General features: G+C 47.9%; 1 protein-coding gene and 1 long non-coding RNA gene across 5 annotated transcripts; one reads left to right on the forward strand and one right to left on the reverse strand.

Annotated features, from left to right (window-relative positions):
- Positions 1 to 1,901: 1,901 nt before the first annotated feature.
- Positions 1,902 to 5,643, reverse strand: LOC113908236. The gene is made up of 3 exons (XR_003515393.1): positions 5,511 to 5,643; positions 2,960 to 3,071; positions 1,902 to 2,719 (listed from the first exon to the last, which is right to left on the reverse strand). It is a non-coding gene; the product is annotated as an uncharacterized LOC113908236 (long non-coding RNA).
- A 2,425-nt stretch (positions 5,644 to 8,068) lies between these two features.
- ANKRD40CL (ANKRD40 C-terminal like) lies at positions 8,069 to 14,874 on the forward strand. 4 transcript variants are annotated; one of them, XM_027625357.1, is made up of 6 exons: positions 8,069 to 8,164; positions 8,770 to 8,844; positions 8,987 to 9,187; positions 12,552 to 12,626; positions 13,187 to 13,371; positions 14,500 to 14,874. In XM_027625357.1, the coding sequence occupies exons 3-6, from the start codon at positions 9,148 to 9,150 to the stop codon at positions 14,641 to 14,643; spliced, it is 444 nt and encodes a 147-aa protein (XP_027481158.1). In that variant the 5' UTR covers positions 8,069 to 8,164; positions 8,770 to 8,844; positions 8,987 to 9,147; the 3' UTR covers positions 14,644 to 14,874. The 4 variants fall into 4 exon arrangements, 3 of the variants coding, with proteins under 3 accessions (XP_027481158.1, XP_027481157.1, XP_027481156.1); XR_003525210.1 differs by adding an exon at positions 9,603 to 9,699 and having other exon boundaries at positions 8,070 to 8,154; positions 8,770 to 9,187; XM_027625356.1 differs by having other exon boundaries at positions 8,770 to 9,187.
- The last annotated feature ends 1,571 nt before the right edge of the window (positions 14,875 to 16,445 follow it).

The raw sequence follows: 16,445 nt of genomic DNA on the forward strand, positions 1-16,445 counted from the left end.
GCCCGGTCTGGGGAGGGGCGTTCTCTGACGACAGACAGGAGGAAGGAAAGCCACCTTTACTGAGCGCTGACCATATGCTTAGATACACACGCACGGGCGAACCGAAAGAAAACCAAGATCATGACCTGAAAATCAAAGTTGAATTCAACTCAGAAAGAATTACAAGGGATAATGCTGAGGGGGACAAGACCCCAGAGGACGCACTGTGCACCAAATAACATAACATAAAAACGTATGTCCATCAAGATAGTGAAAGGCAACCCACAGGATGGGAGAAAATATATGCAAATCATATACCTGATAAGGGACTTGTATTCATGATGCGTACAAAAATCTCTTACGACTCAACCATGAAAGGACAACCCAATTTAAAAATGGGCAAAGGATTTGAATAGCCATGTCTCCAAAGAAGATATACAATGGCCAAGAACAACCGATGCTCAAGGTCATTAGTCATCAGGGAAAAGCAAAATCACAAAGAAGACGACCACTTCACACCCACTAGGATGGCTCCGATCAAAAAGACAGGTATGAACAGGTATGAGCGAGGACGTGGATAAATCGGAAGCCTTTTACTTTGTTAGGAGCACCGTAAGATGGAGTGGCTGCATGGAGAACAAGCTGGCAGTTCCTCAAAATGTTAAACATATAGCGATCTTATGACCGGGCAATTCCACTGCTGTGTATACACTCAAGAGAGATTTAAAGAATATATATATTTTTAAGGGCGCCTGGGTGGCTCAGTCGTTAAGCGTCTGCCTTCGGCTCAGGTCATGATCCCAGGGTCCTGGGATGGAGCCCCACATCGGACTCCCTGCTCCGCAGGAAGCCTGCTTCTCCCTCTCCCACTCCCCCTGCTTGTGTTCCTTCTCTCACTATCTCTCTCTCTGTCAAATAAATAAATAAAATCTTTTTTAAAAATAAAAATAAAGAATATATATATATTTTTCTGAGACAGAGCGCCCGCACGTGAATGCACAGACGAAAGAGAGGGACAGGGAGAGAGAGAATCCCAAGCGGGCTCCACGCCCAGCGCGGGGCTCTGTCTCACGACCCTGATCCCCTCTCCCAGCCCTGTTTGCGCACGCACGCACGCACTCTCTAAATAAATGAATAAATAAAACCTTTCTTGAAAATTAAAATAAAATAAACGTGTCCACACAAAAACCTGCACAGGAATATTCACAGCCGCACTATCCATAATAGCTGAGACCTAACAGGCGCTGGTGGTATAGTCGTGAGCATGGCTGCCTTCCAAAATAGCCAGAAAGTGGAAACAACCCAAACGTCCACCAACTGATGAATAAAATGTGTCATCTCCGCCCAGTGCAAAATTATTCAGCAATAAAAAGGAATGAGGTGCTGATACCTTCTATAATATGGATGAACTCTGAAAATATTACACTAAGGGAAAGAAGCCAGCCACAAAAGGCCACATAGCACATGACTTCACTTAAAAGAAATGTCCAGAATAGGGGCAACCACAGAGATAAAAAGTAGATTAGTGGTCGCCAGGGACTGGGAGAGCGAGAAGCAACTGCTAAGGAGTCCCGGGTCTCTTTTTGTAGGATGAAAATGTTCTGAAATAAGACTATGGTGATGCTTGCACAACCTTGGGAATATACAAAAACAAAAACAAAAACAAAAACCTGAATCGTACACTTTTAAGTGGGTAAATTTTACAGTATGTGAATTATATTTTAATAAAGCTGTTACTAAAAAACATATACAAAGAACTATAGAAAATGTATGGAAAATCGACAAGTGGAAACACTTCTCAACCCTTAACAGATCACATATTTGAAAAACAAAGAAAAGAACATGCCTCTCAGAAATTATATGTTGTAAATATGTTGCAAACAATGAATACCTTTACAAGGACCACCCATCCACTCCTTTTTTTTAACTTTATTTATTTATTTTTTAGTCATCTCTACACCCAACGTGGGGCTCGAACTCACAACTCCGAGATCAAGAGTTGCCCACTCTTCCGACTGAGTCAGCCCCCCTCATCCAGTCCTTTATTCAACAAATTTATATTGAGCATCGATCATGTGCCAGGTATCAGTCAAAGCCCTGGGCAGTGCGGGAGCAGGGGTGGGGGGCGGGGGGGTGGGACGGTGGTCCCTGCTCTGGCGCCGCTTAGGTTCCAGAGGTAATGTAATATTTATAAACATTTACAAAAATTGACTTGAGCTGCAAAGGAAATCTCAATCGATTCCAAAAGAAATAGTACAGACAAGCTGCATTGTTTATCACCACAATTGAATACATGAGGAATAAATAATCAGAGTAGAAATAAAATCCTCCAACTGCTTAGAAACGTTAATGCTCTCTCATAAACAACCTTATGTTTGAAGAGAACATTAAGACCCCATTGCAGAGCGCTTGAGAAATGAGTTTATACATAAAACATGCACATACATATCTGCGGGATAACAGTTTTTCCAAGGACACTGCTAACGTCAGAGCCAAAAGGGGGCTCCTCGTGATCACTGCTGTTACTTAACATTTTCCTGGAAGGAACGATCAATATGATTCTACAAGAGAACGAAACCATAAACAGCATCAGACTGGCGAAGACTGGAAAGCTGAACTCTCACTGCTGCCGAGCACGGAGTGAAGCCTTCTCCACCTCTGGTGCCTTATCTGGCAAGGGCACAGTTTAGTGCAGGCGTGCCCTGGCTTCAGTTCAGCAATCCCACTTCTGAAAAGTTTCCTGCAGAAACACACAAGTGTTCAGGTGGGCCTCTTGCAAGGGACTGACAACAACTCAGCACTGTTGACAAATGAGCTAAAAAATTGCACAACCACACTCTGGAATACTCTGAGACACAGCCAAGAAAAGAAGTAGGTCTCTACATCTGTTGTTCTCCAGTGGAGGCAATTTTGCCCCCCAGGGGACATGTGATAACACCTGGAAGCCTTTATTATTATGGTATGGTAGAAGGTGTTGTACCTGCGTCTGGTGGGCGGAAACCAGGGATGCTCCTCGTCCTGCGGAGCACGGGACTGCTTCCAACAAGGACTGATCTGACTCTGAATATCCATAGTGCCAAAGCTGAGAAGGCCTGGTATAAAGTAACAGAGAGAAATACCCACAAGGAATTGTGTTCAATTTTTTTTATTTTTATTTTTTTTTAAAGATTTTATTTATTTATTTGAGAGAGAGAGAATGAGAGATAGAGAGCACGAGAGGGAAGAGGGTCAGAGGGAGGAGCAGACTCCCTGCCGAGCAGGGAGCCCGATGTGGGACTCGATCCCGGGACTCCGGGATCATGACCTGAGCCGAAGGCAGTCGCTTAACCAACTGAGCCACCCAGGCGCCCGTGTTCAATTTTTTTTAAAGTTCAGAACCACACTTATATCATGATCCCATGTTTTTTCTAAGTATATTTATGCAAGTATGCACATAGAAAAAATATTGGAAAATTCATCCCAAACTGCTCATTCATTCATAATTCTGTCATTCACTCAGCAAAGATTGGGCACCGGGGGGTTCCAGGCACCGGTCTGTCCTATGGCCTGGGCACGCATCAGGGAATAAGGCGGGGGAAATGTCTGTGCGAGCCCCGGGGTTCCTGGGAAGTGCCTGGGAGGACTGAATTTTCTACTCTCCAGGCTTTCGAGGTTTTGGCTTTTTTTTTTTTTTTTTTTAAACCAGGAGCGTTATATACTTTGTCAAAAAAACCAACAAATACCATAGCAACCAGCACACACACAGATGCCGAGGGAGGACAGGACTCGGGCAGGGAGAGTCCCACAATTCAGAGCAGCAGGTGGGCTGGGCAGGTGTGGGGACGCTCACCCCCAGCTTTTCCGGCTGCCTATCCAAACCTCCTGGGGTGAGGGAGACACCCACCACCCAAGAGAAATGCAACATGTGCCACAGCATGGGGAGAAGCCTGCAGAGGGCCTAGAGTTCTCTTCTGACCCGCTTAAATGTTGTCCTGTGATGGCTTTGTGATGGACAATCCTGCCTCCCCAACGAGCTAAGCTCTTGGACAGGTTCTTGTTCACTGCATCCTAAATTCAAATCCCCATGTCCTGCAACCACTCTGGGGCCTCTGCTCTTCCACCCACCCTCGGGGTTCAAGCACCACAAGGTAGCTAAACAGCCCGCATGTCTGTCCCATACAAAGTCAGCATCTTTTGAGCCTTCTTGCTGATTCTAAGACCAAAGGAAAAACCTGTATCGCCACAATCATGCCCCTTCTCCTCAAGAAGAAGACAAAACAAAACAGCTGAGGGGGAGGTGGGGCCTGCAGGTAAAAGGTCTTTGGAAACAAACCGGTCCCCGGACAAATGAAGGGCCCTGTGCCCTCCTGCCCCCTGGCAGGTACCCAAGGCCTTCATTGGAATTGGCTTAGGGCCACTAGGACGCCAGCCAGCGGTAACAATAGCCAACAACAGATATGGAAGGTATTTGTGCATATTCTATCCTTGAATTGTCCCTACAACAGCGGGAATCATGATTAACGCCCATTGTATAAATGAAGAAACTGAGGCTCAGGGAGAAGTTAATCATCTATGCCCCCCCCCCACAACTAACAATGACCCCTCCTCCCACCCCCTCCTCGGCCCTCCCTTCCCAGGGCCCACACCCTTTTTAGAGAGCCAAAATGAATTTTTAGCTGGGTCTCCAATCCTAGAAGCCAGCATGGATTTTTCCTCATTGATTTGACAGATACTTACGAGGGCCTACTAAGGGCCAAGTACTACTTAGTGGGGGCCACAGTCTTGTCCCCCAGGAGCAGGCGTGTCCTGCAGTGAGCAGCCGACCTCCAGCCCTGGATTAGTGGGCTTGGTTTCAGCCTCCCGCTCCCTGGCAGCCTCAGGTCTGTTCAGCTCCAGTGGAGGCACAACAGCCCTGGGTCTTCTGGGGTTCCCGGGAGCCCCCCACTGTCTTTTCTCCATGGCACACAGGTGTGGCGGTGGGGGGGAGAAGCTCCATGAGGAGCTTCTACTTTGATACCTTCCTCTGCCATTAAAAGTGTTTCTTCTTTTTTTTCAAAGTAATATACACAAATAATTAAAATAATAATAATAATAATAATAATAATAAAACAGCTTGCAAAGGAGGATCCCCAACCTCAGGGAACCAGAATCTTTTAGAGTGGTCAGCAGGCCGGCCTGACCTTTGTCCCCAAGGAGTCATTATCTTTATTATACGGGGCAGCAAACCCGCCCTTTGCTTTGGAGAGAGACACTATCTCTACCTTCCAAGATCGGTCCCTCTACAAACGTCCTTGAAAAGGTCCCGACAAAGACAGCCAACGCCCATGCTCTATCCACCGCAAGCAAGAGACCTGTGAAGACTTCCCCAACGCTGAGAAAAGCCTAGTGAATGATAAAGCCCAGACAATCGAAGAATGCAGACCTGGCAGGGTATCAAGCTCCCACACTCGGGGTCCCTCTCCACCTGCCCTAATCAACCCCAGGCTGGGGAGCAGACAATTAGGCCACCCCTCCCTCCACCCCGGAGCCCAGGGAAATGTGCAGTCCTTCACCTGCTTAGCCAGGCTTGCCATGAAACAAAGGCTCCGTCTCTGCCTCCTGACCCTGGTGCTTCTCCGTGCCGGTCCCGTGCAGCACGCCTTGCTACTCGCCTTCCTCTTGGGAGCTCTCAGTAACTCTGTCTCCTCATCTCTGGGCCTCACCTCAATAATCATAAAACCTACATTCCAGCATTCATCTCTTCCTGTCTGATTGGCAGAAATAGCAAAGCTTGACAGCCCTCTGTTTGGGAGGCCACGGGGAAGCAAGTGCTTATACAGGTGGCTGGTGGGAATGCGAAAGGATTACGTGTTCATGGAGGAAAATGCGGTCGTGTCTAACAAAACTCCGTACGCATTTACTTTTTGACCCACCAACCCTACTTCTAGGGATCTACCCAGAATATACATCTTCGCCAATAAAACATACATAGGCAGATTACTAATTACGGCATTGGTGGTAATTACAAAATATTGGAAATATGCTGAATCCCTGTATGAAGGCAGTTCGTGGACTAGGACTATCGAATGCCCACCTGGGGAGAGGGGGATCTCTACGAACTGATATAAAATGATTTCCAGGGGCGCCAGCCCAGCTCAGTCGGAAGAGCACGTGACGCCTGATTTTGGGGTCATGAGTTCGAGCCCCATGCTCGGTATAGAGACTACTTGAGAATGAAATCTTTTAAAAATAAACAGATAAATAAAATAATTTCCAGATGGATTGTTTAGTGAATAAAAAGCAAAGTAGAAAAGAATATATGTGCTACCTTTTCTGTAAGAAAAAGAAAGAGTGGGCGCCTGGGTGGCTCAGTCAGTTGAGCGTCTGCCTTCGGTTCAGGGCATGGTCCCAGGGTCCTGGGATCGAGCCCCGCATCGGGCTCCCTGCTCAGCAGGAAGCCTGCCTCTTCCTCTCCCACTCCCCCTGCTTGTGTTCCCTCTCTGTCTGTGTCTCTCTCTGTCAAATAAGTAAATGAAATCTTAAAAAAAAAATTAAAAAGAAAAAGAAATAGAAATAGTAAGAAAATAGACATCTATCTGGTTAATTCTGCAAAAAGAAACCTAGAAAGGATAGCTCAGAAACCAAGGAGATTAGTTTCCTACAGGAAATAGATGAGAGCAAAATGGAAGGGGCAGAAATGTTGGATGACACTTCTATGAATATAAACTTCTGCATAATTCTAACTTAGAACCATGTCCGTGTTGTTTTTTTTTTTAGGATTTTATTTATTTTATTTTAAAGAGAGAGAGAGAGTAGGGAGTAGGGGCAGAGGGAGAGGGAGACTCTCAAGCAAACTCCCCACTAAGCACAGAGCCCAACATGGGGCTTGATCTCACGACCCCGAGATCACAACCTGAGCCGAAACCAAGAGTCAGATGCTTAACCGACTGAGCCACCCAGGTGCCCCACCCAGAAATGCTTGTATCTTGATATGGAAGAGAATATTCTTGATACTAGAAAATACAGCCTGAAGTCCTTAGGGATAAAGGAACATGATGCCTACAACTTACTCTCAAATGGTTGAGGGGAAAAATGTGTATGTGTATATTATATATGCACATATATATGTCTGTACTATTTAGAATATTAAAGCAAATGTGGCAAAATGTGAACCATTGGTAAAGCATATAAATTCTTTCTCGCAACTTTTATGTCAGTTTGAAAGCGTGTAAAACTAAAAAGCTACCCCTCCACACAAAAAAGCTAATACATAAATAAAAGGGCCCACTAGGTGCCCAGCGTGATGAATGAAAAAGACCCCCACCAAGGCCTGTGTGGCTGCCTCCCCAACAAGCATGTTGCCTTCTTCCTAGCTAACAGGCCCTGATTTTGAGCACCATTAGACAGTTTAAACTGGAGCATGTAGGGGCGCCTGGGTGGCTCAGTCGTTAAGCGTCTGCCTTTGGCTCAGGTCATGATCCCAGGGTCCTGGGATTGAGCCCCACATCAGGCTCCTTGCTCGGCAGGGAGTCTTGCTTCTCCCTCTGCCCCTCCCGCTGCTTGTGGTCTCTCTGTCTCTCTCTCTCTATTTGACAAATAAATAAAATCAACGAGAGCATGTAGTACTTTGCTTGAAAAAAGTTAAAAAATAAGAGGAGGGCGCTGGCTGGCTCAGTCAGTAGATCATGGGACTCTCAGTTTCGAGGTTGTAGATTTGAGTCCCACATTGGATGCAGAGATAACTTAAAAAATTAAAATCTTTAAAAATGAATTAATTAAAAGGAAAAAAAAGAGGGAAAGAGACCACCAAATGAGAAGAAAACTTGAGTATCGTTGAGGGACTCCACAAATGAATGAACCCGTGAATGGGGAGTGAGTGAATGAATGGGCAGAGCAGTGAGTGAGTGGAAACAGCCAGAGCCCTCTGTCCATGCCTTTTCATCTCAGCCCGATGCATCTCTAGGCCCCACGCTTTCAGGTGAGGAGGTGCCAGCCTGGCTCTTTTTATGTCTGACCACACCCTGGGGGCCCCACTGGCCAAAGGGCATTTCCTTCTCAGGAGCTGAGGCCAGGCAGGTCCGACTGCTTCCTCCTCCGCTGGAGGCCTACCTTCCTCCATTCCTGGCAGGAAGGGCACCGCCGCACGCCGGGGAGGCAGCGTCAGGCTGGCGACCAGGGGGCCCGGAGCCAGCCCCAGGCCTGCGGCTGGCCACTCAGGTGCCCATCAGTGAGCATTTGCCTTCCTTGGGTCTCTGCTCTGTTCCCCGCTCTGCCCCTGATGCAGTTTGATCAAATCAGTGGTTCTCAACTTGGGTCACACATTCAGATTAGCTGGGGACCTTTCAAAAATTCCAGGGCCCAGATGGCGCCCCAAACCAAGTATGTGGGACCCAGGCACCCACGGTTTTTAGGGTTTTCCGGGTGATTCCAATGCACAGTTAAGTTTGAGAACCTGTGAGCTGTGACCTCCTTGGCCCCCTCCAGCTTTCTGATGTCCTGTCTGTCCTGTGTTCTGTCACTGGAGGGTTAAATGAAATGTGAGAGCCATCCCCGGACCTGTGGGCTCCTATCCTCAGCACCCCCTGCGCACTCTTCACCAAACCTCCTGTTCCAGCCCCCGCCCGCCGTCTCCATTCTTAGGTTTGAAATCAAGGGATGTGGGATCATGGCCAAGGCAGAGTCTCCCAGGTATGGGTTGGGGTCTTCCTGCCTCCTTGGCGCTCGCAGCTGCTGAAGAAGGGGTTGGGAGAAAAAGGAGGTAGAACTGGGGAGGACAGAGAGCCTGTTTAATCCAAGAACCTAAGTGTTTGGCTTTTCCTCTCCCTGTTGTAGGAGCTGCTAACCTTTTCCAAGGAAAGGTCTAGCTGGGTGCCAGCGGCTGAGCCTCCTGGGGGCGCGTTCCCTTGGGTAAGCCCTCTTAGCGGCCCGTGTCACCTGCTGGACACAGCCTGAGACGGGAGGAAGGAGCCTTGGGCGAACTTCCCTTGCATCATTTGCTGAACACCCTGCGGCACCCCCGGGAGTCTTACTCTGCCCATCTGCACAATAGGCACCCCCTGGCCTCATCTCACCGGGCCAGTGACAGTCCGACCACATTGCTGTTCCACGGCACCCAGATGCACTGAGCTTTTGGAGGTGTTTCCTATGTAGTTGGGAGCTTGTGCATCCATGCAAGAGGGGTACCGATCTGACGAACAACAGAGCTGACCCATGGCCGAACCCCAACAGGACATGAGGGAGAAGCCGGCAGGTGAGTCTGGAAGACCTGTTTCCCATGTGGTCTTCAAGGATTTGGGTGGGGCCTGAGGAAGGTATGGGGAGGGGGGGGATGCTGCCGCCGGTAGGGCCAGGGGCCCTCCCCAGCTCGGCCACTGGTGGTCAGGAACAGAGCGAGCACCGAGTGTCCCGTAGGGGAGAAAGTATCCGCAGCTGTGATCAACAGGAGCAGCCCACGATTCCGGGCGCTCACTTCTTTGCTTCTTATAAACTTGCGAGGTAGAGATTATTAATCTCATTTCCCAGATCAGAAAACGGAAGCACAGAGAGGTTAAGTAACTTGTCTGAGGAGTCACTGCTACAGCGGTAGAGGAAAACCTCAAACCCAAATCTGCCTGACTTCAAAGGGCATGCTTTCTGACCTCTAACGAGACCCGGTCTGCACACAGGGGATCTTAATCCGACAGGTTCAGCAGAGGAAAGTGCTATTATCTGCGGTGGGCAGCAGGCCAAGCTGCGGAGGGTCCTGTGCTCTGTCTGCCTGCGGTGAGTGGTGGAGGGGTGCAGAAGGCATCATTTCAGGTTGGGTACCGGAGGCTCTGAGGGGCTTCCGGGGACAGGGGCTCGCTCCGTGGCCCAGAGCGCAGGGCAAAGACGGGACTGCAAGTCCTGCTGCCTTGGGAGGGGCTGGGGAGGGACTGGGCAGTGTGGCGAGAGTACTTTCTGAGCCAGAAGCAAGGCTGGCTTCTTGGGCCTGTGATCACAGCAGCTGTGCAGAGCCCCTCATTCAGAAAGGGTCCCACACTTGGGATTAAATGCTCTGTGGTCGCTGGCTTCACATTTTAAATAATTTTTTTTAAAGATTTTATTTATGGGGTGCCTGGGTGGCTCAGTCATTAAGCGTCTGTCTTCGGCTCAGGTCATGGTCCCAGGGTCCTGGGATCGGAGCTCCCTGCTCAGCAGGAAGCCTGCTTCTCGTCTCCCACTCCCCCTGCTTGTGTTCCCTCTCTCGTTGTGTCTCTCTCTGTCAAATAAATAAACAAAATATTAAAAAAATAATAAAATATTTTATTTATGAGAGAGAGGGCACGAGCAGGGGAGAGGAGTAAGGGGAGAGGGAGAAGCTGACTCCCTGCTGAGCAGGGAGCACAATGTGGGACTTGATCCCCAGGACCCTGGGCTCATGACCTGAGCTGAAGGCAGATGCTTAACCCACTGAGCCACCCAGGCGCCCCATTTTAAATAATTTTATCTTGAAGTCTATTTTGTAAGTGAAGTCAGCCGGGCCAATGGAGCGTGTGCTGGGGGGTTGGGAGCTGGGAGCCTTGACCCTGTGTGCGCGAGGCCCCGCTCCCAGCCCACTGCCCCTTCCCCACCAGAGTTCCTCTGTCCCCTTCTGCCCCTGGCAGGGACTCAAGCAAGAGTTGGAGTTGAGGCAGGCAAGGCAGGGCATGTTCCGAGGGTGGTAGGCAGGGAAGAGGCAGGAAGCTCTCCCCCACCCCAATCCAGGTACAGATGGGTGCAGCTGGGAGGCTGTGGTACCTGGGGGGTCGCCCTTCTGCCCTGGGTTAGGAGTGCAGCTTTGGGGAAGCTGTTTTGCACACCTTCCTTTTGCTCCAGGCTCCACTGATGTAGCTGGCTCTGGTCACATCCCGGTCCTGCCATTTACTCATGGAGCAAGCTCAAGCAAGTTACTTCACCTTTCAGCCTCAATTTTCTTGTCTGAAAATGGGAATGTCAACACCCTATAGGATTTTTTTTTTTTTTTTTTGAGGATAGTGAGGTTTTGTTTTGTTTTTTTCCGAAATGCAAGTCTGATTATGACAGCCTTGGGCTGAGAACAGTCTAATGGCTTGGTGTTGTTCTAGAATAAAAACCAAAAGCCACCCAGACAATCTTCACCTGTCTTTTTTAAATGTGGCTACAAGGAAATTTTTAAATATGTGGTTTACAGGGGCGCCTGGGTGGCTCAGTCGTTAAGCGTCTGCCTTCGGCTCGGGTCACGATCCCAGGGTCCTGGGATCGAGCCCCGCATCGGGCTCCCTGCTCGGCGGGAAGCCTGCTTCTCCCTCTCCCACTCCCCCGGCTTGTGTTCCCTCTCTCGCTGCGTCTCTCTCTGTCAAATAAATAAATAAAATCTTTAAAAAAAGAAAAAGACAGGTGAAAATAATTTTAATATATTTACTTCACTCAATATATCAAGATTATCATTTCAACATACAACCAATATTTAAAAAGGAAATATTTTACATTTTTTCCTGTCTTAGAAATTGTATTTTATGTATTTTTATGAAATGAGTGTATCTCATTTAAAGAACTACAATTAAGGCCCTCCATGCTCGCGGCCCTGCAGCCATGTTGGATTGCCTCTCCTTCCTCCAAATCTCCACTCCATCCACACACAGTTTCCTTTTGCTGTTTCTAGCCCTGGGAAGCTCATCTGCCTCTTTTCCCTCTGGATCTAGTTAAGCCTACTCATCCTTCAGATGTCAGCTCAAATGCCCAGCCTTCAGGGCGCCCTTCCAACCCTTTCCATGCTTCCATGCTATTGCGTCTCCGGCCCTCGCCAGCCCCACGATTTAACTTCACATTTACTTGAGGCCACTTGATCAGGATCTCTCTCCTCTAGTTCGCCAGCTCTAGGACAGAGACCACTCTGGGTTTTTGCGGTGGCGGCTTGAATCCTGCCCCCAGGGCTTAGCCTGGTGCAGAGCGGGGTCTCAGGGAGCAAGGCAGATCCTGTGAGACTGGGAAAGGCCTGGCCCCTGGAAAGCACTCTAATGCTTACTCTCCTCTCACTTCCCTCTGGTGGAGAAAATGCCTTTATAAAGGGACTCTGCTAGAGAACTGGGGACACGAAGCACAGTGCCCAAAATATTTAAGTAGAAACTTGAGTTAAGCACACAGATTATAAATATTTCTTCCCCAGATTACAGACCACTTAAAAATAGCGTCTCGGCTCCTTTTCATGATTTGGGCCGTGATGACGGAAAATGACTCTTCGAGTCTGAACATAATTACTGCCCTTTTCGTGACTTGGCTTTTCCCTTGAGGAGGAGGCGGAACTGGGGAGCAGGAAGTGAAGAGGGGGCATCATTTTCCTTGTTTAACTGGCAGATCTGGCAGAGAGGCAGACGCCGAAGGGCTGCCTGCCATTTCTCAATGCTTTTTCTTTTAAGATTTGAGAGAGAGAAAGAGAGAGAGAGCACGCGCAAGAGAGCACAACCGGTGGGGCGGGGGCAGAGGGAGAGGGAGAAGCACACTCCCAGCTGAGCAGGGAGGCCCGATTTGGGACTTGATCCCAGGACCCTGGGGTCATGACCTGAGCCGAAGGCAGATGCTTAACCGACTGAGCCACCCAGGGGCCCCTACACTTTCTTGTTCTAATTCTTCACCAGGTGAATATAAACAAGGCTCCAATCCACAGCTGCCAGCTGACCCAGGGGATGCCAAACCTGAGGACACCTGTGTCGGTGAGGACTCAGTCCCGAGGCCGTGTGGGGTAAAGCCAAACACACCGCTCAGGTTCTTCTACCTTCAGTCCCTAACCCTCCTCCTTAGGACAGTGAGTGGGAAGAACTCATTTGATACCACTGTCCCCCCCGGCAAAAGATGGTACAATTATGCTGTTTCTCGGGGCCTACCTGTCACCTTGAAGTCCCAGGGAGCGGTGCAATAGGAATCACACAGAATCACCTGCACGTCTACACAACAGCTTCTCAAGGATACAGAGCCCCAGGGCTCAACATTTCCTTGAAGCTTTTCAAATAAACAAGTTCAAACACCATTTACTGCTCAAGGGTGATACATTTAAATATTAATTTTTTCAATCCTAGCCCGGCTTCTAACTGCAAGCTTTTTGGTGAGTATAATGGGGCATACATCCCAGAGCACCCCAAGAAAAGCCCATACACCAATAAAAGCCACATGTCTACCTATTATGCAGTTCTTGAGATGCCCTGTGCTGTGAGAATGGATGATGTCAATTGAAAGGCTTTAAATCCAGTATTTTTTTTTACAATTGAATTTGCAGGTGATCTAGAGCTGGTGCTTAAAGTCAGAATTCAGAGTCCCAGAGAAAATGACTTCATTGAAGTTGAACTGAACAGAGGAGAGCTGAGTTATCAGAATCTACTAAAAGTCAGTTGCTGTGAACTGGGGATTGAACCAGAGCAAGTGAAGACGATCAGAAAGCTACCAAACACACTGCTCAGAAAGGTAGGGTTTGCAAAGTGTCTAAAAGCAGATGGGGTTCTAAGTGGGCAAAACTGATGTTCTGTGAAGCTGATCACTTAGCTTTTGCATTTCTAATGTGAAAACAAATTTAAGACACTAGGAAATTCCGGCTGCAGGACAGCATGGTAGCTAGGTAATTTTCAATCTGGTGCTTTTACCGATTTGCACACCTAAATTCATAAACCCTTTAAAATGGTCTGAATTACATTAATGCCCAAATGGAAGACTCAGTTCAATGCATATGGCCCCTTCCACCTCTGCAAACCTGGGTTAACAATAGGCAGCATGGTCCCCGGGAAGGAAAAGACTAACCCTTTGTTTGCTTACAACAGTTCAGCGTTTGTAATTTCATGAAACAAAATTGTTTTGCATTTTTATAGATTTTCCAGATTCAAAATACAGTTCTCTAATTTCAGAAGAAAAATCTCATTTCTTTGGGCATATTATTATTTTTTAAAAGCTTTCAAAATGCCTTAACAATTCTCATTGGTGCCATGGCTAATAATAGTATATTCTTTGTAAAGGACTGGCAGGATGATCGTATTTTCTAGATTATTTTTTTTTAAGATTTTATTTATTTATTTGACAGAGAGAGACATAGCGAGAGAGGGAACACAAGCAGGGGGAGTAGGAGAGGGAGAAGCAGGCTTCCCCGAGGAGCAGGGAGCCCGATGTGGGACTCGATCCCAGGACCTTGGGATCACGACCCAAGCCGAAGGCAGACACTTAACAACTGAGCCACCCAAGACGCCCCGAATTTTCTAGATTTTTTTTAATGCCCTTTTCTGGATTTGAAATAATGTACATACAATTACTGGTACATGATAATTTCTTAATAAATAAGCGCTATAATTATTACTTGAAAAAAAAAGAGCCCTTTCTTCAGCAGTATCAGTTTGGGACTATAGTCGTCCCCTTAGGGACCTACAAGAGACCAAAAAAAGAAAAAAACTTCTCAACTGCTACCTTAGTTTACCAGGACAGAGAAACCAATAGAGAAATATCCTGAGTTTAGGCAAGAACCCAAGATGCTGGTCATTAAGAGTTTTTAATCTTAATAATTTCACAGGCTATCTATAAACCACTCTGTGATTTCTTTTACATATTAAGGACAAAGACATTCTAAGACTACGGGACTTTCAGGAAATAGAACTCATCCTAATGAAAAACAGAAGCTCTGAATTGGTAGAATACACACCATCCCTGACAGAGAAGCCCTGCTCCAACAGCAATGCTGCGAAACTGACCTATTAGAAAATCCCAGAAATGAAATACCGGAATCATTGTTTTGTAAATAACCAAGTCGGAATGCATGTACCGGTTTGCTAACTTCATGTGTGTACTTTGGAAAATTGTTCCCTCATCTCAAACTTCTCTGGGCAGGGAGAAATTTCAAAGTGCTTTGACAAAGAGCTATTTTTTAAAAATTGTACAGGGGCACCTGGGTGGCCTGGTCAGTGAAGTGTCTGCCTTCGGCTCAGGCATGGTCACAGGGTCCTGGGATCGAGCCCCGCATCGGGCTCCCTGCTCGGCGGAGAGCCTGCTTCTCCCTCTCCCTCTGCCCCTTCCCACCACTCGTGCTCTCTCGCTTGCTCTCTCAAGTAAATAAAATCTTTTTAAAAAAATTGTACAGGATACTTACCATGGCAAGTTTATTTTGCAGCACTGTACCTCAATCCTGATTAGGCATAGGTACGCACTGAGGTTCAGTCAGGATGAATAGCTGAGGTCTGTTCATGTAACTTCCAAAAAGGGCAGGGTAAGCTGAGCGAACTGGGAAAGCGAGGACCCCCTTGGCACACTGGTTCAAGCAGTGCTCCATTTGATTTTTAAGATTTTAAGTAATCTCTACACCCAATGTGGGACTCAAACTCACAACCCCGAAATCAAGAGTCACACGATCCACTGCCCGAGCCAGCCAGGTGCCCCAACCCCAGGGCTCCATTTTAAGGTAAAAGTATGTCACACCATAAGAGCACCTGGGTGGTGCAGTCGGTTAAGCATCTTGGTTTCAGCTCAGGTCATGACGTTAGGGTCCTGGGATTGAGCCCTGCATCAGGCTCCCTGCTTAGCGTGGAGTCTGCTTAACATTCTCTTCTCCCGGGGCGCCTGGGTGGCTCAGTTGGTTGGGCGACTGCCTTCGGCTCAGGTCATGATCCTGGCGTCCCAGGACCGAGTCCCACATCGGGCTCCCTGCTCGGCGGGGAGTCTCCTTCTCCCTCTGACCCTGTTCCCTCTCGTGCTCTCTCTCTCTCATTCTCTCTCTCTCAAATAAATAAAATCTTAAAAAAAAAAAAAGATTCTCTTCTCCCAGGGCACCTGCGTGGCTCAGTCGTTAAGCGCCTACCTTCGGCTCAGGTCATGATCCCAGGGTCCTGGGATCGAGCCCCCTGCTTCTCTTCTCCCTCTCTTGCTCCCCCTGCTTGGATTCCCTCTCTCGCTGTCTCTGTCAAATAAAATCTTTAAAAAAATAATAAAATCTTCAAAAAAATAAAAGCACGTCACACCATCATTTCCTATTTACACTTTTAAACTTGCCTATAAACTGGCATGCCTTAATATGACTTGAGTTACCTTTGAGGTAACTTTTTTTTTTTTTTTTTTTTTTGACGGAGAGAGACACAGCGAGAGAGGGAACACAAGCAGGGGGAGTGGAAGAGGGAGAAGCAGCCCTCCCATGGTGCAGGGAGCCCAGTGTGGGGCTTGATCCCAGGACCCTGGGATCATGACCTGAGCCGAAGGCAGGCACTTAACGACTGAGCCACCCAGGCGCCCCTGCCTTTGAGGCCATTTATAACACTACTTGTAAAACAGCAAAGGCACAGCCCACAGCACTCAACTCTGCTAATCAGATGAAAAAAACGAAGTCAGGGGCGCCTGGGTGGCTCAGGTCATGATCCTGGAGTCTCAGGATCGAGTCCCGCATCGGGCTCCCGGCTCGGTAGGGAGTCTGCTTCTCCCTCGGACCCTCCCCCCTCTCATGCTATCATTCTCTCTCAATAAATAAATAAAAATAAAAAAAAAAGTAGGCACCCTTCCCAACAACTAGCTCAAAG

The sequence above is a fragment of the Zalophus californianus genome, chromosome 16, assembly GCF_009762305.2.
Source record: "Zalophus californianus isolate mZalCal1 chromosome 16, mZalCal1.pri.v2, whole genome shotgun sequence".
NCBI classification, from domain to species: domain Eukaryota; kingdom Metazoa; phylum Chordata; class Mammalia; order Carnivora; family Otariidae; genus Zalophus; species Zalophus californianus.

Bases quoted from the DNA above. Each gene is read 5' to 3' on its own strand.
- ANKRD40CL (XM_027625356.1), top strand. From the start codon at position 9,148: ATGGCCGAACCCCAACAGGACATGAGGGAGAAGCCGGCAG. The intron at 12,627-13,186 runs GTGAGGACTCAG...TTGAATTTGCAG, and splicing joins ACCTGAGGACACCTGTGTCG to GTGATCTAGAGCTGGTGCTT. The intron at 13,372-14,499 runs GTAGGGTTTGCA...TTACATATTAAG, and splicing joins CAAACACACTGCTCAGAAAG to GACAAAGACATTCTAAGACT.